At 37.9% G+C, this 21,182-nt stretch overlaps 3 protein-coding genes across 3 annotated transcripts in view; 1 reads left to right on the top strand and 2 right to left on the bottom strand.

The window, feature by feature from the left end:
- Positions 1-21,182, top strand: part of LOC102541995 (olfactory receptor 8B3-like) — a 49,908-nt gene that overhangs the window by 9,452 nt on the left and 19,274 nt on the right. Inside the window, exon 2 of the mRNA XM_072953779.1 lies at positions 1,638-1,773. Within this exon, the coding sequence (XP_072809880.1) occupies positions 1,638-1,773 (136 nt within the window). The remainder of the gene's footprint in view (positions 1-1,637; positions 1,774-21,182) is intronic.
- On the bottom strand, positions 9,621-10,553 carry LOC140691142 (olfactory receptor 10D1B-like). The gene has a single exon (XM_072953999.1). It carries the CDS (start codon positions 10,551-10,553, stop codon positions 9,621-9,623), a length of 933 nt encoding a protein of 310 aa, XP_072810100.1.
- On the bottom strand, positions 19,796-20,728 carry LOC102541485 (olfactory receptor 8G1-like). Its single transcript, XM_006209827.1, has one exon. The coding sequence runs from the start codon at positions 20,726-20,728 to the stop codon at positions 19,796-19,798; it is 933 nt and encodes a 310-aa protein (XP_006209889.1).

The following is a 21,182-nucleotide window of genomic DNA, read 5'->3' on the forward strand; positions in this document are numbered from 1 at the left end:
AAAGAGTGACATGAACTTTCCCTTTTAAAGTCTTTCTAAGCTAAGTAGCATAAAGCATCAAAATTTGACCTGTGGAGTGAAGGAAGCTGCTGCCATGTGCAGATGTAACTGTTGGAAAAACCGAAAGGAGTAGGGAAAAGAAGTTTGGACCAGGACAGAATTTTCCTTCTCTCATTTCACCATTTCTTCAATCCCCTGGACCCTCCCTCTCCAGTAAAACTGGAGGCAGCAACCCCAAAAGCCTGGTGCTTGACTCTGATGCAGATGATTCCTGATGGGGTAGAAGCCAAGGAGATTGTTTCTAATCAAAAAAGAGGGGAAGGAACCAAAGTCTAGGAAAGGGACCAAAGTCACAGAGTAAAAGCTATAAATGAGCAGAATGAAGCGTTCCATCCAAGGAGAGGGAACCTACTGACGGAGAAACTCCATCTGCTGTGCCCCTGAATGATTCTGAACATTCCCTGCTCTCCCCTCAAATGGATATCTCCGCAAGATTCACCCTAGTGTTAGGTCTGCAAAAATGGGAAAGAAAGTGTCATGTCTTAGGTCCTCAGTCTTCCATCTCAAACAAGGAAAACATGAAATGTGTTGTCCCTTCAGTACTGTTAAGGTGGAAAAACAGGAAATATTTGTGCATGTACACTCACACACACACATCACATATTTTTCTGTGAAAATAGTGGCATGCTAAAAATACAGTATTCAATAAGACAAATTGCTACTCTCATAACGCTTACATTCTACCATGTAGGGGTGTCAGTAAACCAGCAAAGAAATAGATACAGCATTTAGAGTCAAGCAATGAGAAATACCTGAAGAAAATAAAGCCATGTAAGGAAAGGGGTTGGAAAATTAGAGAGGGCAGTCAAGGAGTACGCTCCAGAGAGGTGACTCGTGAGCTGAGTCCTGAATGAAGTGAGGGACTCTTGGAGGAGGTCATCGGGAGAAGGGCACCACTGGTTGACCTGCAAGCTGCACCCGGGCAATCAGAGGTCCCTCACCCCCTTGCCTGTCCTTGGAATGTATGTTCTGCCCATGATTCCCACAGTGGGAGCCATTTTCAAGGACGCAGCCTTTAGAGAGCAATGTGTGGTAGAGACCATTTGGACAGCATATGTGACTGAACCCTGTTAAGACCCTATATAAACTTTCAAGATTCTTTTTGGTGAGTGTGAGGATCTACTGCCACATGGCCACTCAAGACAAGCCTCGTAGCTTATTAAACCTGCCACCTACCAGTCGGAGGTGGTCTGCCTCTTTCCTCAGTGTCTCCTTGTCCTCTGTGTATGGGAGCCAGTTTGTGAACCAGCAGAGGAGCAGCCCTGCCGGTATTTGTATAAAGACTGGCAAAGTGGGTGAAAGTGTCAAAAGGCACAGACCTTCGGTTGTAAGATAATAGTCCTGAGGGTGTGACGTACAACATGGTGACTGTAGTTAGCAATGCTGTAGCATATATTTGAAAGTTGCTAAGCGAGTAGGTTTTAAAGGCTCTCATGACAAGAAACAAATTGTAATTAGGTGAGGTGACAGGTGTTAAATAAACTTAGTGCAAGAATAATTTTGTAATATATGCATATATCAAATCATCATGGTGTACACCTAAAACTAATACAATGTTATATGTCATTTATGTCTAGGTAAAACTCTGGGAGAAGCTTGTTCAGTGCAGAGGGAATGTCAAGTGTAAAGGCTCTGAGACAGAGCATGCTTGGCATGTTGGAGAAACGCCAGAAGACCAGTGCGGCTGGACCAGATGGAGCCAAGAAGACAACGGTAAGTGGAGGCTCTTCACCAGATGCAGAGCTTGGTAAAAGCTGTGACTCTTAATTTTGGGTTTGATGGGGCATTGTTGGAGAGTTTGCAGAAAGTGGAGTATTATACATTCAAATGCATGTTTAGAAGGATCTCTCAGGCTTTGGTTACTTTGTCATGAATGTTTATTGTGGAGTGAAGAAGTAGATTCATGAAATCAGCAAACACAGTGTGCTTCCGCTGAGAGAGGATTGCTGGGGTCAGCCTGGTAATGATGGAGATACTAAGAATTGTTGAGAAAATCCTGGTCTGGATGACATTTGCTTACAAGTTGGCTAAGGAAATCTGAGCAAGAGTGGCAGGGATGGCATCCAGGATATTGTTCCGAGATTGGATCAGTGGTGGTGTTGGAGAAGCAGTTTTGGGAGGTGTTTCTGTTCTGCACATTTTAATTTTGATGTCTATGATATGATCAAATGGATATGCTGAATAGGAGATTGACTATATGTGTTTGGAGTTCAGAGGAGAGGTCTGGCTTGGACATTGTTTTCTGAATAATTAATGCACATAGGATACTAAAAACCAAGAACTGGATGAGATCACCTAGGTATGATGTGTACAAACCTTAAAACAGTGCCTGGCATGTAAAAAGTTATCCATAAATTTTGGCTTGGTCATTTTTATTATTACCAGATATTGAGCTAGACATTAAGATTTTTAGAGCCTCTTCTCCATTCTTTTTCTATTCCTTATCACCTCTTCACCTTTACTCCCTACTGCTATATATCCAGAGCAGTAGTCCAACAGAGCATCTGTCACAGTGAATTGGAAACATCTGGCACAGAATCTAGGCCCTCGTAGAGACCCTGAACCGTATTCATTCCCTTTTCTCTCTCTTCCTTCAGATTCTACCTACATATTGACTTCTGCACACCTCCTATTCCTAAAGTGTTCGATCTTCAAATAAAGCAACACCCCCAGACAGTATCCTATATTTACACAAAATTTCCTATATTTTCTTTCATTTTTTGTCTTTGCTTTGGTTGCATTCACATTCCTTACATTTCTGTCTTCTCTTAGACAAATCTACATAAGGAGTACCAAAACTGGGACAAGATTTAATTCAGTGCAGATACAAATTTGACACACTTCAGATAATAGTAAAAACATACCTGTGTGGAGTATGACTTGAATAAAATAGTTTGATCTTTGTTTTATTCCACAAAGTATCCTTTAACATCTCCTGATGTAATAGGAGTTTGGGTGACTCTGTCTCTGAGAATCGGTGTTTGAAGAAGTTTGAAGATCGGGATGCTTAGGCCTCAAAAAAGAAACATTTAGTATTTGTCAATTAAAAGTATCTAATTTAATAAAAGTTCTCACACTAGTATTAGAACCAGGAGACAAAAGCATGCGGAATAAGTGAATAAACATGTCAGAGACAATGACGGAGTTCATTCATTTCAGTTTTAAGATTAGCTTTGTAAATCCACTGTTTGAAAAGCATAAAGTGGGGAAGGACATCATTTCTGACCCTGAAAATAGCAGTTTCTGAATTGGGCTATGAGTCAGGAGCTTGAGTTTTTATTCAGAAGTTGACCCACTGATAAATCTCACCCACTTTGGGAATATATATGTGCATGTAAGAGGTTATTGACAAACTTCTAAGGCAAAAAAAAAAAATACTAGTAGGCTGGATAGTAGGTTAATGCCACTGTCCTTTTAGTAAAAGAGGAATCCCCAACTTCACTAAGCCTTGTAATATTACATTATTGATGCATGTGAGAATGCTCTATAAATTTCCAAGTTCACTATAAATGAGAATATTATTAATATGACTGGACTTGGGGAAGAAACTCAGGGCTGTGAGGTCAGAGGAACAGACGCAGAACTAGTGGAAGGAGAAATGGTCTCCCTGCATTGCACACTTTTTGCCCACATGTCATGAAGCAGGCAATGCCTTCCTGTTCAGTCTTATCGATAATGAGCATGGGTGATAAGAATTTTTAAGTCTTCAAAATTCACTTTCAATGACAATGTTATCAAAGTTAGATAGAATTTTATGACTTACCTGAATATTACCACTTCAGTAAAGTGCTGTTGGTCTCATATGAGTTTTAGCTTTGGTCTCACATAGTGCCTGCATGTACACACGCGTGTGCGTGCATGCGTGCGCGCGCGCGCACACACACACACACACACACGGTAATTTTATCATCAAACACTAATGGCCCAGAATCTTTCTGAGTCTCGCAAAATCATGGAGTTGATTCTGCATAAGAATTCAAGGACTGTTGATAAGGGTTACTACCTTAAACCAACTAAGCAGAACAAGGAAATTAACCCTACTGACCCTTAGTCCTCTGTTACTGAAGGACAGTTTTATTGGGATCTGTTTGGACCTGAAGCAGATGATTGGAAGCACAAGTTCCCCTTAGGGGCTCGTCATCCCAGTTGTTGGACTCAATATGGAAAAAGCAATTACAAAGTGCCTGTTTGTTGGCGATGTAGAGGCATTCTTCTTGATCCCTGGAGTATTTAAAACAAACGGCGACCTTTTTTTCCCCTCAGTATTAAGAAGTTTAATAATGATTCCATAATAAATATAAAACTTTGGACACCATGTTAAAATTAAATTGTTTTATCAAAACCACAAAATAATACTGAGTTGTCCTTAGCATTCAAATTTTTCTATAATGCAGCCAAACCCATCCCATCATCTCCAAACAGGGAAAAAGCTTCTTATACTTAAGCCATCTAGACGATTTGGTGGATTACACATGGAGAAAAAGGATAAGTGAACGTTGATCTTCCTGTGATTTAAAGAGTTATAACCTGGGCTCCAAGGCATTTTCTTAAGAGTATTCCAGGCCTATGGGAAGTGTAGGTCCATACGCTTATCTGGGTCGGTCCTCACCTCACTTATGTGACTTTTAGCCAATATAAACTATGGTGAATTGTCTGTTCGTTTGTGTGTCAAAATTTTAGCAGCTTTGTTGAGGAATGATTGACATACAATAAATTGCGCATTGAAAACGTGTAATTAGGTAAATTTGACATATTTACCCATGAAAGCATCACCAAAATCAATAAAATGATCATATCCACTCCACTTTGTCATCCCTCCGTCTCAGCCTTCTTCCCAGACAACCATGGATCCATTTTTGTTCACTGTAGACGGGTTTGCATGTTCAAGAGCTTTATACTTAACAGAACTATATAGTACGGACTCTTTGCTTAGCTTCTTTTATTCAGCATATTTGGAGATTCACTCATGGTTTGTTTTGTATATATCTATAGTTATTTTTTCCTCTTTGTCTCTCTGTTTATGTTTGCTTGTTTGTTTGCTATATGATGGCCAATTTTTCTAGCACCATCAGATGGCCTAACTCTGTTGAGATCAATTAACCATTTTTGTGTGGGTCTTACTTTGTACGCTCTTTCTTTACTGATCAGTTTGTCTATCTTGATGCCTATATCATTGCTGTCTTGTTAGTTGTATCTTCACAATATGTTTTAAAGATTATAGTATACATCTTCCAACATCATTCTTCATTACCAAAGTTGTTTTTTCTACTCTGAGACTTCAGTATTTTCTTATGAATTCTAGAAATATCTTATCAATCTTCACAAAATGCCTGATGGGATTTTGAATGCGATTATATTGAGTCTATGAATAAATCTGAGAAAAACTGTCATCTTAGTAATGAGTCTTTTGCTTCAGAAACACAGGATATTCAATAAGTTTTAAAAAAATTTCTCTCAATAATGGGTTTTGCTTATAAAGATCTTACATATATTTTGCCAGCTTTATCACTAAGGATGCTATATGTTTTGTACTTTTGCAAATGGTGTTTTTAAATTAAATTTTTTAATGTTTATTTATAATGTATTGAAAATGATAAATGTTTGTAAATTGATCTTGTTTCTTAAAATCTGGCTAAACTCAACTGGTATTTATATAGCTCTGACATAAGAGTAGATTCGATGGTTTTTCTTCACAGACAATTACGTATCATTAAGAAGTTTTGCTTTTTCCTTTCTGGACTAGATGAACTTTATTAATTTGATGTGGATGTTTTGCCTTATTGCTCTGAAGTCTACTTTATCTGATATTAATATATCCACTTCTAATGTTTCAATGTTAATGCTTGCATGGTATATATTTTTTCATCCTTTTACTTTCACCTATTTATGTTACTCTATTTGAAGTGAGTTTCTTATAGACAGAGTTGGTTTTTAGCAATTCAGTGGGTCATTGGTAAGTTAAATCATTTATAATAATCCAGTTATTGGCATGTTAGGGCTTACATCTACCATTTTATTATTCTTTTCTTCCTGTTTCTTTTTTCTCTGGTTCACTCTCTTGACTTCCTGTGGGTGACTGATATTTTTTAGAATTTCATTTTAGTTTATTTATACTCAATGAGATTTTAAAGTAAACATATCAGTTGTTAAGATATATAAAGATAAAACTTCCATTAAAAAATGAAAAACTAGAAAAAATGAAACAAAATCCAATTATACCTGGAGATAAAAATATAGTTATTGAAATAAAAAATTTTTAATATTTGACATAAATCTAGATTGGACATAGCTAAAAATCTAATTAGTGAACTAGAAGTTATCACTGAGGAATTAAAGAATCAGAAAAATGAGTACTGAGGACTCATCCATGCATCAAAGACAGAAGGCATGATTTGAAAACAAAAAAGCAGCTGAAAGAGAAGACAGACTGTGAGCCTTCACTTTTAATCCAATAGCTGTTTCAGAAGAAGGGAATGGAGGGAAGATCTGATAAACAGTACTAAATTTGAAAAGATAGTTGATGATAATTTTCCAAAATTGAAAGAAGACAGGAATCCTATGAGTAAAGGTGAAGTTATATAAATATATGTATATTTTTGAGAATTCTTTATTGGCTCACCTGTATTTCCTGTGAATTCATGAATATATTTATAATAGATATTTGAATATCCTTTTCTGGTAGTTCTAATATACAGCTTCTCTCTGGGTTAATTCTTGGTGATCTTTTTCTTTGAATAGAAGATTTTCTTGCCCTTTCTCATGACACACACGCACATACACAGACACACTTTTTTATGAGGCAGGCATATCAGACATTGCATAAAAGAACTGGTTTTTCCCCAGAGTGTGTGCCATCTTTCCTATATTTCACAGCCAAAGTGAGGGCTGGTTATTTAGACTCCACCAAGTGTGTTAAGCTGAGGTGACTAAGCTGTAAGTTTAAGAAAGTTGAGCTGATCTCGGGTCAGTCCAGCTCCCAGTCTTCCACACTACCATCTACCAATAGCTATCGACAATATGCTGCAATTCCTTAAATATACGGAATTTACTCTACAGATATAATAATAAATAGATGAACTTACTAGTCCTAGTCTCATAAACATTTTGAATTTGTAATTATAAAACTTCTGCCTAAGAAATCTCCTACTCACATGATTTTGTCTGTGAATACTTTCAAACTTTTAAAGAAGAAATAATATTAAATCTTAAGATAACTATTTAAGAAAATAGTAGATGAAGGAACATTTTCCAGCTCAGTTTTGTGAGACCAGCATTACTCTATTCCAAAACCAGACAGGATATTTTAAAAGAAGATTATAGATCAATGTACAATATGTATAGAGATGTGAAAATCCTCAACAAAAGACTAGTGTATTGAATCCATTAATATCTAAAAGGTATAATATACAATGACCAAGTGGGTTTACTCTAGAAATGTTCATTTGAACATTTGAAATATTTGAAAACAGACAATATATTCACTACCTTAACAAATTAAATGAAAAAGAAATCTAACCATGTCAATAGATGTAGAAAAAATGATTAACAAAATTGACGACATTTTCACATCATGATATTCATGACAAAGACACCAAGTAAATCATAATAAGATGGAAATTTTTTTACTTTAATAAAGGGCACTTATGAAAAGTCAACTACTAACATCATGTTTAATGTGGAAATTTTGAAGGTGTTGCCCTGAAAATTAGGGACAAGGCAAAGATATCTACTTTTATCAATTATACTCAGTATTGTATTGGAGGTCCTTGCAATAAAATAAAGGGCTGTGACTACCACTGAAATTCCAAGGGCCAGAAGATCGATCTGAATCTGCCCTTATGACTCTGGAGATAACTGATAAGTATGAAATAACTGACAGATACGAGCATTCGGAGATTCTGCATCATCAACAGCAACAACAAAACACCCAGAAAACTCATCTGAAATTTAGAACTTCATCTGTTTAAAAGACAAAGAACTGTCAATTCTGTACAGCCAGTCCCCAACTGATTTTTCTTTCCCTTTTTTTTTTTTTTTTTTTTTTTGGTCTTGACCCTTCCTGAACTTCCTGCACTTTTACTCTTGGAAAATGCTTTGCCAAAATTTATTCTAGCACAATGGAGTGATGATTTTGTAAAGTCTGATTCAAAACAGAAAGAAATGAGAACCTGGCTAACTTAGGATAAGGAAGGTTTCACACAGAAAATGATATTTTAACTGGGTCTTTAATCATACAGATGAGTTTGTTCAGACGAAGGAGCAGGAAGGAGCATTTCTAATAGAATAAAGGCACAGAGTTTAAGAGACGTGAGCAGGAAAAAAATGTTCCTTTCTTCAAACACATGCATTGTCTTATCAGCCTGACATAAGCCCCTAAAACAATGTTGTGACTAGTTCACTGCAGCAGATTCCCCGACTAAAACCCTGATCCTGAAAAGAAATAAGCGGATTGCCGAATAGCCTCTACCTCTTGCCCTTCTCTTCCCATCACCCCTTTCTTTTCCCATCACCCCCTTATCTTCCCATCATCCCTTTCTTTTCCCATCACCCCTTTCTCATCACACTCTTCCATTCCCATCACCATTTTCTCTTCTTGTCATGCTTTTCTCTTCCCATCACCCCTTTCTCTTCCCATCCTCTCTCTTCCTATCCTTTTCTCATCTTCCCCTTTTCACAGTCTTTTTTTTTTCCCTTGAAATTTCTGTCTGGATTGGAATAGCACATATCTCAGGCTGAGCTCATTAGGCAAAAGAACAAAGGAAAGTTAGTTGGACGGCATTAAAGTCACAGCTTTTTGGTTAAAAGAGTATCTAAAACCACAGAACAATAGCAGCTTAGATTTTGCATTGACCCCTGGTTGTACTTTGTGATTCTAAAGACAAACTGAAATTTTTAATACTGAAAAACAACAGAATTAGTCACCCCTTCGCAGACTCCCCTGGTCTACCTTCTTCATCTCTTTCATCCACTGCTTTGGCTTCCAGTCAAGTCTTGTTTTCAGGTTTAAGACCATCAGACAAGATTTTGGGTGATAGAGTACATTGATACCTATGATTCACGCATTAAGACACCTACCTGAGGTCTTGTCCCAAAGTCCTTTTCCTTTACACAAAGTCTTTTCATTTCAAAAGTCAAAGAATGGCACCAGAAGTCATGGCTGAAACTCTCTCATTTTTCAACAAATCATAGAGCATGAAATGAGAGCTTATCTGCTGCAGGCATTTGAGGGGTTCATTATATAATCATGCCAGCCAAGATGAGGAAGTGCTAGGGTAAGGGAGAAGGGATGAGGAGAGGATGTAGGAGGAGAGGAAAACAAAGAGGGAAGGACAGAAGGTCTAGGTTTCTGTTTTGTTTTGTTTTGTTTTGTTTTGTTGCCAACTGGGAAGAGATTTTTTTCCTCCTAAGTAGGATAATTTATTAGTTATGTGACCTTGAGCAATCCACTTCATACCTTCAAATCTTAGCTTCTTCATCTATAAAAGGGAGCAGTGACAATATCTGTGCAAATTCCTTCTGTAAGCAATGTGGTGCTGTTAAAGTGTAGCTTCTGATGTCTATTACTTCTTAGGAAGGAAGGCCAGGTGCTGTAGCACCTTCCTCAGAGAATATTTCACTTCCTTATTTCTCAGGCTGTAGATTAAGGGGTTCAGCATGGGGGTGACCAGGTTATTCAGAACCTGAACAGTTGCATTAAGCCAGGGGTTAGGGGTAGGCTGCAGGTAGATGAGAACCACTGGCATAAAAGAGAGAAGGATGGCAGTGAGGTGGGCACTGCAGGTGGAGAAGGCACGTTGTCGGCCTTCAGTAGATCGAATTTGAAGAATGGAGCAGACGATGAAGCTGTAGGAGGTGAGGATAAGGAGGAAGCAGGTGAGGGGCATGAGGCCCACACTGATGAGCCCCACCATCTCCAGGGCCGAGGTGTCTGCACAAGCCAGCTTCAGCATCACTGGGATGTCACAGAAGTAATAGTCCACCTCGTTGGGGCCGCAGTAGGGCAGCTGGAAGGTGAGAGTAGTTAGAAAGGTGGCCTGAACGCAGCCAAAAAGCGAGGTCCCCATGGCCAGGATGGCACACGCTCTGTGACTCATGATTATTGTGTAGCGCAGAGGGTGACATATGGCCACAAAGCGGTCGTAAGCCATCACCGTGTACAGGAAGCACTCTGTGCAGCCCAGGAAATGGTAGAAGAAGAGCTGGCACACGCAGCCTGCATAGGAGACAGCTCGGCTGTTCCCGGAGAGGTAGAGGAGCATCTTGGGGGAACTCACAGAAGGAAAAAATATGTCACACACAGAGAGTTTACACAGGAAGAAGTACATGGGGGTGTGAAGCCGAGAGGAGGAGACAATCGCCAGTAGGATGAGCAGGTTGCCTATAAGCGTGAAGACGTAGAAGGACAGAAACAGGACAAAGAGCGTGGCCTCCAGGCCGTGTGTGTGCGGGATGCCCAGCAGAATAAACGCGGTCACCACTGAGGCATTCCTCATCTTTGTTAGAACATTGGACTTCAAAATAGAACACAGATCTCCAAGGTGTGAACACTGGTCAAACTGAGAAGCTATGTAATAAATAATAAGCAATTATTTAATTATCACGTTGTGTGTTCTTTTAGCAAGTGTACCTGACAAACGACATTAATAACCTGAATACGTTCAAAGGAAGATTATAAAGATGTAAAGTGGCTTTAAATCATCCCATCTGAGAATAGTTTATTAAAAATAACAGCTAATATTGACAGCATTATAAGTGCAATGCTAATTTACTTTTATGTTCTTTTATTTTTACATTTAAATCTCAAAACAACCTTATTAAGTGGAAGAGGAAATAAAAGCACAGAGTTTTAGTAACTTGATCATGTGGCTAGAAAGTAACTCATCTGAGATTAAAACTCAAGTCTGACTCCAGAGCTAAAGCTTCTAACCCTTTTACTGTGAAAGCTCCCAGGAAATGTGGCTTAGAGAAGCAGAGACATGACACTTGTCTTCAGGTGCTTGAAGGGTGCTATGTAGATTTGCTGCATGCTTTTCCGTGGTGAATAACCAGTGAAAAAGAGTGGAACTAATAAAAAGTTAGATTTTAATTTCAGTATAGAAAAAAAAATCATGGGTAAGTTTCCCTGTGAAGGATTGTGTTCTCACTGCTGTAAGGTTTTAGGTAGGGGTAAGATGCTGCTCTTTCAGGGATGTGATGACCCTGTGCTTCTAATTTGCACACAGAGTTATCCTAAGTGCACCATTAATGTCCTCTGAAATTCTTTGACTTTATTACATAGTTCGTGTTTTCAAATATATCTGAGAAAGCACAATAAAGCTTAACAAATATTACTCCTAGTGAACAGGTGGCTTTGATTTAAATATGATAAAGCTATTCACTTGTATAACAGTAAGAATTATGAATATAGGTATATGAGTTACAGTAATAACTGAATACCATTCTTAATGTATCTCAATAGAAGAGAGACACATGCCATGTGGAAGGCCAGAATTCCACTGAACAAGAGCGCCTTAGAATGATGGAAACTCTTTGGGATGCTTTTGTGTATGATCTGTAGTTTTAAAAAAGTGACAAATATCCTGATTTATGTTAATATAAATATGTCCAGACACTATGCTGAATGCTTTATGTACATTAGTGCCTTTTGTCCTTACCACAACTCTATGAGACAGGTAGTGTTAACTCTCCTTGATATTAGGAAACTGAAGCACAGGAGTTTAAGCAAATTGCCCAAGTTCCTCCATCTGTTAGATGTACAGTAGGGTCTCACACAAAGAACAGTAGAAGATCTTCTAAATTACCAACTCTGACTTTCTAACATTCATTCATAAATAATGGTAATTATAAATAGTTATTTTTTTATTGCTTTGATCTCTTAAGTCTCACAAAGTTCTTGTAAGGTCGTGGTAATTAACCCCAATTTCCAAAAAAGGACACTGACATTCAGAGAGTTAAAAACTTTTCTAAAACTAAAAAATGAAGGGCAAGTCATACCCAAATCTTCTGACTCCAAGTTTAAAGTTCTTCCCACTATACCTTCACTGCCTCCCAAAAAACTTAACACAGAAAGCAGTTGCCCCTTTGTGATGGAAAACCACTCACAGATTCATTCTTTAGATTTGGAGAAGTCTTCCTGGCCACCCCACAACCATTTCCTGTCTTTATCTACTATTCTCTGAAAAGTTTAGGTAGTAGATTGGAGCTCCAGAGAGGGAGATGAGTCTCTCAAGATCATATTATATTTGAGTCAATTAGTCCCACAGCACAGAGAAATTTCCTAAAGAAGGTCCCCAAGAGCATACCTCAATTTATGGTGTAACATAAATGAAAATTTGCATCATCTAGAAATAACAGCCTGCCCCCTTATTTGCTGTATATAATTTCCAATATTCAGTAAGTTTACAGACTTTGCCCCCCTGCCACCACCTAAATGGACTGAAATGGTCTCATTCATATAAATAAATCCCACTTTTTAAGTTGAGTTGAAGTTTTACCTTCGCAAGTCTATGTATTTATATTAACACAAAAGCATTTATGTAAAAATCGTGTTCACATATTACTGCGTGTGTGCACAAGGTGGGTGGTAGACGATAGTCAAAAAAACAAAAGAAAGTAGAGATACGTAAGCATGGCTCTTGGAATCTGATACCTCCAAGATTGACGAGTTAGATATAACTCAGGCTGGAAGGATACTATTTTGTATGATTCAGGATATACATGTGGAAAAAACATCCAACAGGAGTTTGGAAAGTAAGATCTAGGGCGGATTCTAGGTATTGTGGCTGATAGTAGAGATTTGTGTGTCATCCTCCTCAGGGTAAGAGCTGAACCTCTGAAGGGGCATCATATTACACTCATACCACACAGTTCTCCTCCACTTGGTTTTTATTTATAGAGCATTCCTGAGTAACAAACTGGAGACAGGCTGATCTGGCTAAATCATCTTAAGAGATGTTATCTCATTATGATTCCAGTCAGTATCATGGGAACAGTTAAATGTAGTGTCTTGCACAATTGAAAGGAGGAAAAGTTTCACAGATATTTAAGTATAAACCTTTATTAATTATTAAAATACCTGTCTTTCCTAAAGGCCTCTCATTGTGTCATCATAACAAGTCATTTCTAATAATAAATGTCTAACTTCATCAACAAAAGAGGCTTTAGCAGCGAACACTGGTATTTGCCCTTTGGAAACCGTCTTCTTTTCGCATTGTTCATAATCTGTAAGATCTTAAATGTACCAGCATCTCCAGCAATCCCCAATACAACTTTGTTCCGTGATGATTTGTCTTAGTGTGCCGATCTAATAAAGCAGCATGTATTACCAGTTATATTGTCTCACGTATCAATTAGGCAGTAATCAAGTTACTTTCAAGAATCTGCAGATCTGTATTTCAGATCTATATGGAATACATTTTGTATAGCTCTTCTACTGTACATTCTTCTATGCATTTTAAAGATCGCAGAAGTTACATTATGTTAAAAAAAAAAGATTTACAATTTGGTATGACTGACCTAACATACAAAATGCTTCTTAGAATGTAAGGAAGTTGAAGGAAGAAGACTTCTGCTCATTAATACATTTCCAACCAATTTTGTCAGACTATTTAGTTTCCATCTGGCTCAGATTAAATCTCTGGAGCCCCTTTCCAGTGGCTTGGGGTAACCTTGAGTTATCAGGTAATGAAGAAAGTACAGAAATGAGTGTGTCTGGCTTTCATATTCTTAACAAATTTGATTGAATCCATGACGGTTTATGCATCATGAGTATGGGCATTAATACATCTTAAGCTCAGTTTCAGGAAACAACCTTTCATGAATAATTTATACTAGTCAACTTCCTTTATATATCCAAATAACCTTGAAAATTCCCTTCAAGTTCAGTTCTCTCTCGTCACCATAAATGATTGATTCTAAAAAAGCAATTGGGGCTATTAGCAAGTCAAGTAGAAGGAGGGGTCTTGATGGTTCTCTTTAGGGGTCTCATCCAGTGATAGCATCTTCATCTTTTAACACTGAGCTTGTCTGGCTTATCAACCCATTAACTTGGTAATGAAAAGCCTGGTGCCAAAAATATGGAACAGATTCATACTTGTGTTTTGGAATATACTCCAGTCACACATCAGAAACAAGACAAACTCTAGGATTACCTAAATATTACTCAGCATTAAGGGAAAAAAAAGGATATTGTAAAAAGACCTAAAACAAAGAGAACACATGATGTCACTAAATCTGGAGAGTGAAATACAGTAGGTCAGAGGATTTCCATTTGTTATGAAAGTGCCGTTTAAGTAAACAAACTAGGGAAGGTAGCACACAAGCATAATTTGTAATAGTCTCTGACTATATATTTTTACCCCATAAATTAGTACTTCAACTACCTCATCCCAATTTCATGTTTACATCTTCTTTTAAAAATGTTTTTTTAAATGATATGATTGAGAGAATCATTAAAGACTCCACTTAAGGGAGGAGGGGGAGCCAGGCAAGGAGATGGAGAGGTTTGGGGAGAGAAGTACAGGGCACTTTGCACAAGGTCGTGTCTTGGAGTCTGAGCAGGAGAGGTGCCTGTGGGTGAGCATTTGTGGTTGGTTATTATTAGGTGACTGGATATAACATTTTACTACCACTGGGATGGAACACAAAATACATGGCTGCGTGGATGTCAGAACATTAGCTGGAGAACTTTGGTGGTTGAAGGAAGCTCAGTGATAATGAGCATTTGATTCTGTGCACAGAGGATGAGGTTCTCAGTGTTTTACTGACCATTAGCCCAACAGTCCGGTGGTTCATGTGCGTGAGCATCAGTCACATCCTGCTAACTGTGAAGTTTCCCACTCAGTAAGGTGGAAAGGCCCTTATTCTCTTCTTCCAAGATTGTTGCAGGTTCTTCCAGCAGTTGTTGTGGGCCTGTTGCTCACTCAGACTAAGGATCATTTTCTAAGAAGGTTTCCTGTTTCTCCTGAAGCTTAAACCTCTTAACCCGTGTCACTTTCCAGCTCATATGTAGATTAGCATGCGCAGGGCTTGGGCCCTGAGTCTTAGAAAATTCGAGAACTCCAGAGGTGTATCAGTCAGCATGGTAACATACAGGAGATAAAACAGAGTTTTGGAAAATTTTGTCATGTGGTGGAATGAATAACTACAGAGAAACCAGAGATCGGATTATTTTGTTCCAGCTTCACCATATTTGCTGCATGTACTCAGAAAATGGAAGAAAAGGGCTAGGAGCTAGGTCGCAGGGCAGAGGAGGCCTCTGAGCATGACTGATCTGGCTCACATGCAAAGTTTAGTGCATGTGATGCACAAAGCAGAGCAGGAGAGCAGAGCTGTCTCTATTATGCTAATATAGTGTGGGTGCGGGTGTGATGCCTGGCCTGGCCCCATAGTCAGTGCAGACTAAGTTTATCTGTCATTCCTGGAATGGATCCCCCGTGTCCACAGCTAAGACTATAGTTAAGACTCAGTTTTACCCAGTGTCCTGTCCTTTATAAAATTCAACTCTGCTGTCTACTTTTCTTTCCACCATTATTTCCTCCCTTTTATGCATGACCACGTGGAGGTGTTCACTGCCCTCTGACTGACAGGGACTTCCTAAGATTCTCTTTGCCTGACATTCATTTATCCTTTCATTTCGTCTGTTCCATGACAGATTTTGTTCATCCACTAAAGGTCTGACTCTCATGTAACTTTTCCTACAAAGCCTTCCCAGAGCCCCCAAGGTGGAATTCGTAACTCACTGCTCTGTACTCTTGTTGCATCTGTGTGAGATGCGTGGCTACAGTTTTATGTTGGAGTGGTCAAGGGAAAGCTGATTGAAGTCCGACTGCCTGATTGGGCTCTAATCCTGACTCTGGTGTTTTTCCTAACCGTGTAACATTTAAGAAGGTGTTTAACCTCCCTTTGCCTCAGTCTCCTTGTTATCATTTTTGTTGTTGAAGAAAACCTAAAATATTTGTAAAGTAAAAAAGTTTTATCTTTTTAGAGAATTTTCGGACTAGAATTAGATACCCTGGGGTGTGTGGAGAATAAGAAAGAGCTGTGAGTAGGAGGAAGAAAACTCCTATGAGTGTCTACAGTTAGTTTTCCTTTCATATATACTCATATATGTGGAAGAATACATATATATGTATATATACCTTACATATGTAATTGACACATTCAGCTTTATAAATATATATTGGAATCGTGGTAATTGCTGTAGAAATTCTTTTTGCCAAAGTAACGAAAAGAAGAAATGAAGGCACAGTGAACTTACGGAGTTCTCTCTTTTTAAATAGCTAGAAGAACATAAATCATAAAGGAGTTTTTCTGTTCTGACATTTTATAGGTTATAACTAGGTATGAATAGGAAGTACAGGATGTTCTGACATTTTATAGGTTATAACTAGGTATGAATAGGAAGTACAGGATGAGAGTGTATTAGGATAAATTAGGAAATGAATGGAAACTGTTAGTCTGAAAATAGCAAACAATTAATTGAACTTCCCTGACAAGAGATTTTTAGTATAATTAGTATTGGAAAATCTTCTACATCCAGTAATGCAATTGATATGATTTTTTTTATATCTAGGCTTATGCATTAAAACAGAGCAACAAAAGACAGACTTAGCTGAATTAGTGATCAGGTACAGATTACATGCGATAAAATGTACTTAGTGAATAGCTTCCAGTCTATTTTTTTTGTTTAATCAATACCACGTTTTTACTTGAAATTTATTGAGCTTTATTGAGATGTAATAGAAATAGTTATCTGTTTATTTAAAAATATACTAGTATTCCTTATCTGTCCATCTCTCTGTGTACATATATGTGTGTATATAAAAATATAAATGTGTATACTTATGTAAAACCATTACCACAATCAGGCAATAAACATACCCATCATGCACAAACTTTTATTCCTATCCCTTTGTAATTCCCCACATCTGTCTGCAGGCAAACTATGATCTTTCTTCTGCCAATATAGGCTAGTTTGATTTTTCTAGAATTTTATATAGGTGGGATTATATAAATATACTCTTTTAGCAGGTAGGTGCCTGGCTCCTTCTGCCTAGAATAATTATTCTGAGATTCATCCATGTTGCTGGGTATATCAGTAGTTCATTGCTTTTCTTAATGAGTAGCATACATTTGATAATAAGCCACACAGTGTCTTCTATGGATCAACACTTTTGCTGCTTCTTGTATTGGGCTTTTGTAAATAAAGCTACTATGAATCTTTATATACAAATCTTTCTATAAACTTATGTTTTCATTTCCCCTGATTAAATACTTTAATTTGGAATGAATGCATAATGTGGTAGATTATGCTTAACTTGTCATTCTAAGTGAAATAAGCCAGAAAGAGAAAGAAAAATACCATATGAGATTGCTCATATATGGAATCTAAAAAAAACCAAAAAACAAAGCATAAATACAAAACAGAAATAGACTCATAGACACAGAATACAGACTTGCGGTTGCCAAGGGGGCGGAGGGTGGGAAGGGATAGACGGGATTTCAAAATTGTATAATAGATAAACAAGATTATACTGTATAGCACAGGGAAATATACACAAGATCTTATGGTAGCTCACAGAGAAAGGAATGTGACAATGAATATATATATGTTCATGTATAACTGGAAAATTGTGCTCTACACTGGAATTTGACATAACATTAAGATTAAAGATCTTAAGATCTTTCAGTCTTTAAGGGAAATATGTCCTATTTACTTTTTTTCAGTGGCTTTAATATTTCAGTGACTAGAGTCCTGGATCTAGGTTCCTGGCCTTTAAGTTACCATTTTCTAATACATAGGTTTGTGGTCTGTCCTCTCCTCTCTCTCTCTCTCTCTCTCCAGTTTAATTAACTTGTTCTACTTTATTTTATTTTCTTTTTTCTGCTCCTCTTACTATGATTATAAAACTGAAGCAACATTTTTAAATCACTTGATTTCCTAAACAGACTTGCTACCTAGAAAGAGTGTTCCAAATCCATATCTGTAAGTTACGTCTTAGCTTTTAGGTTTGCAGTATTTTAGTTGACCCACTTCTCTTTCTTAGTGTAATAACGTACAGTATTCTTTTCACAGTAAGACCTCTGCCCATTTTTATTTGCTCATTAATGAAATCTACCACCCAGTTAAAGGGAAGCTCCATAGTAGAAGACAAAAATCTAAAACCTGATCAGAGCTTATGTATTTAACAAATCCAGGGACAAGCTGAGTGAGCCCTTGGTGGAAGCTAGTCCTTGAGTCTGTGCAGAAGCCGCAGTAATTCAGTGAGGCTCACCACAGTTCCATGTCTGGGTCCCAAAGGCAGTTTACAGCAGCCTGGCCGCTCTGCTCTACTGGTCTTGGAACTAGTATTTCTTGAATATAGGGCTGGAAAGAGAGCGAAAATAATGAATGATTGTTCCACTCTCTCTTTTCTAAAAGAAAAAATAATACATAAAAAGATTCTGTTTTCCTCACAATCAAATCATTACCTCTGATGTGAGCTTTTTACATTCTTCTGACAGTGTAATTCACAGTGTAGAAGTTTTCACTTTTAATAAGGTCCATCTTACCAGTGTTTTTCTTTCTTGGATCATGTCTTTGGAGTTACATCTAAAAAGTCATATCAGACCTCACTTTACCACATGATTTGCTATGTTGACCCATTAGACTTAAAATCTTGAATTTTTTTGATTCTCTATTGCTGCATACTTGAATTCAAGAATAAATTAGACTTGCTTCAGGGACTTCCTGGTGTCAACAGATTTTAATGACATAAGAAATCAGATATTCAAAAATTACCACATCTGAGTTGGAATTTGCCACTGAAGGAATTCAGAATCAGTACTTCTCAGTCCTTGTATAGAAACAAGTAAGGATTTTACCAGTTATCTTACATATCTTTGAAGAATTCTCCAAACTTACATTTAATTGATTTGAACTAAAACCAAAAAAGCCATTTACAGCACTTGAAAGGGCTAAAGGGGGAAGACAGAATTGGGTACATAGTGGTTTTCATATAAATATTTTATAGAGGGAAATAAATATCAAGAAAATTATCAAGGACCTACTAGGTAGCAGGCATTCTGCTACCCAGAGATACAGCAGTGCACCACACGTGACAGGAGGCTACCTTGAAGGGAGATCACAGTCCAGCGTGGATTTTGACAATAAACAGACAGTTACACCTAGAGTAATAGATGCCAAAGCAGGAGGATATTTGATTGGGCCCAATAACAACAAATGTAAGTCTGTAACTCAGATTTTAAAAATCTAATCGTGCTTCTTAAGGAGGAAAAAGAGGAAATAACTCAGAAAACAAAGGTGTGCGGTGGGAGATGATGGGAAAGAGACTTTTCCAGAGTAGAGATGTGCAAAAGGTAAAGAATACAGTCATCACGTTGCTGTGGTTTTCTTATTTTTTGATTAGGTAGAAGAAAGGAGGTTGATAATCACTGCGAGAAAATATTTTCATTGATAGAGGGTTTTATCAATTTTATGGAAGAAAAGAGAAAGAGATGATTTTGATGGCACTAGTGGGTCCATGTATCCAAGTCATCTTTAGAATTTCTTTTAATCTGTGTCTCAATGATATTTATCAGAGAAACATCCGCAAAGAAATGGCACCAAGGCCGTAGGAATAAGAAATAATGTTAATAGAATCCCACTAAATATATGGATATATTAAACACACCAATTCATACAATATAATAGACAATGATGTAGAATAAAAAGTCATCCTCATACTATTTCTGATCACAAGAATATTCTTCTTTCTAGCACTTTCTTTAGGGCAACATTGACATCTTTATTACGAAGGCTATAGATCAGGGGATTCAGCATGGGCACAATGGTATAAAACACAGAGGACACTTTCCCTTGGTCCATGGAACTGACTGAGGATGGCTGCAGGTACATGAATGCAGCAGATCCGAAAAAGATCACAACTGCCAACATGTGGGAGCTGCACGTGCTGAAGGCTTTGGATCTGCCTTCCTTGGAGCGGATGCGGAGGATGCTGGCAATGATGAAGATGTAGGAGCTGAGGATGGTCAGGATGGGGACAAAGATGTTAAGCGCTCCAAAACATAGAATGAGTAGTTCATTGACATAGGTGCTAGAGCAGGAGAGCTTTAGGAGGGGAAGAAGATCACAGAAGTAATGGTTGATCACATCAAGTTTGCAGAAGTGAACCCTAAGCATGCAGCCTGTATGAGAGAATGCACACACCAGGGCTATAATATACACTCCCCAAATCAGAGAGAAACAGGCCTGATGGGACATGATGACGTTATAAAGCAAGGGGCTGCAGATGGCAACATAGCGGTCATAGGCCATCGCAGCCAGCATGAAACACTCCGAGACAGCAAAAACAAGGAAGAAATAGAGCTGGGTCATGCATTCAGGGTAGGAGATGGTGTTCTTCTCTGTCACAAAGTTCCCCAGCATTTTGGGGGTAATGACAGTGGAATGACAGACATCAATGAAGGACAAGCTACTGAGGAAACAGTACATGGGGGTGTGCAGGTGAGAACTGAGCCCAACCAGTGTGATCATGCCCAGGTTCCCCACCACCGTGACCACATAGCTTCCCAGGAAGAGGAAGAAGAGGGGCAGCTGGAGTTCTGGCTGTTCTGTTAGCCCAGCGAGGATGAACTCCGTCACTGTGGAATGATTTCCAGGGTCCATTACCCACTCAGAAGGTTCTAAGTTTAAGAAAGAGAAAATGAGTGTACTTCTGTGTTTGTGTGTGTGTTTGTGAGTGTGTGTGTGCGTGAGGGTGAGTAACTCTGTGGCGATCATTCTTTTATCCCTCATAATGCAGGGATCTTTGGAGTCTCTGGGACAAACAGTGATTCTGGTTGAACCTGAGAAGGAAATATAAACTCCACAAACTTTGTAATTATGATACCTTGTAGCTTTTTAAGTGAAACCAGCAGTTTCCAGATTTATAAAATCAGTCAGAATGAACATTACTACTGTTGATTCTGAAGACTTCTTTCTTTCCTCCCATATTCTTTATGTATCTGTTAATAATATGCATGTCAGATGGTATAATATTTTTATTTTATTCAGAATGACTAATAGTAGTGCATACTTTCTATAATTAATTGACAGAAGACTCACAGATCTATGAAAAGTA

Source organism: Vicugna pacos, chromosome 33 (assembly GCF_048564905.1).
Source record: "Vicugna pacos chromosome 33, VicPac4, whole genome shotgun sequence".
In the NCBI taxonomy this organism is placed as follows: Eukaryota; Metazoa; Chordata; class Mammalia; order Artiodactyla; family Camelidae; genus Vicugna; species Vicugna pacos.

Excerpts from the sequence above, each read along its gene's own strand:
- LOC102541485 (XM_006209827.1), bottom strand. The coding sequence starts at position 20,728 with ATGGACCCTGGAAATCATTCCACAGTGACGGAGTTCATCCTCGCTGGG.
- LOC140691142 (XM_072953999.1), bottom strand. The coding sequence starts at position 10,553 with ATGAGGAATGCCTCAGTGGTGACCGCGTTTATTCTGCTGGGCATCCCG.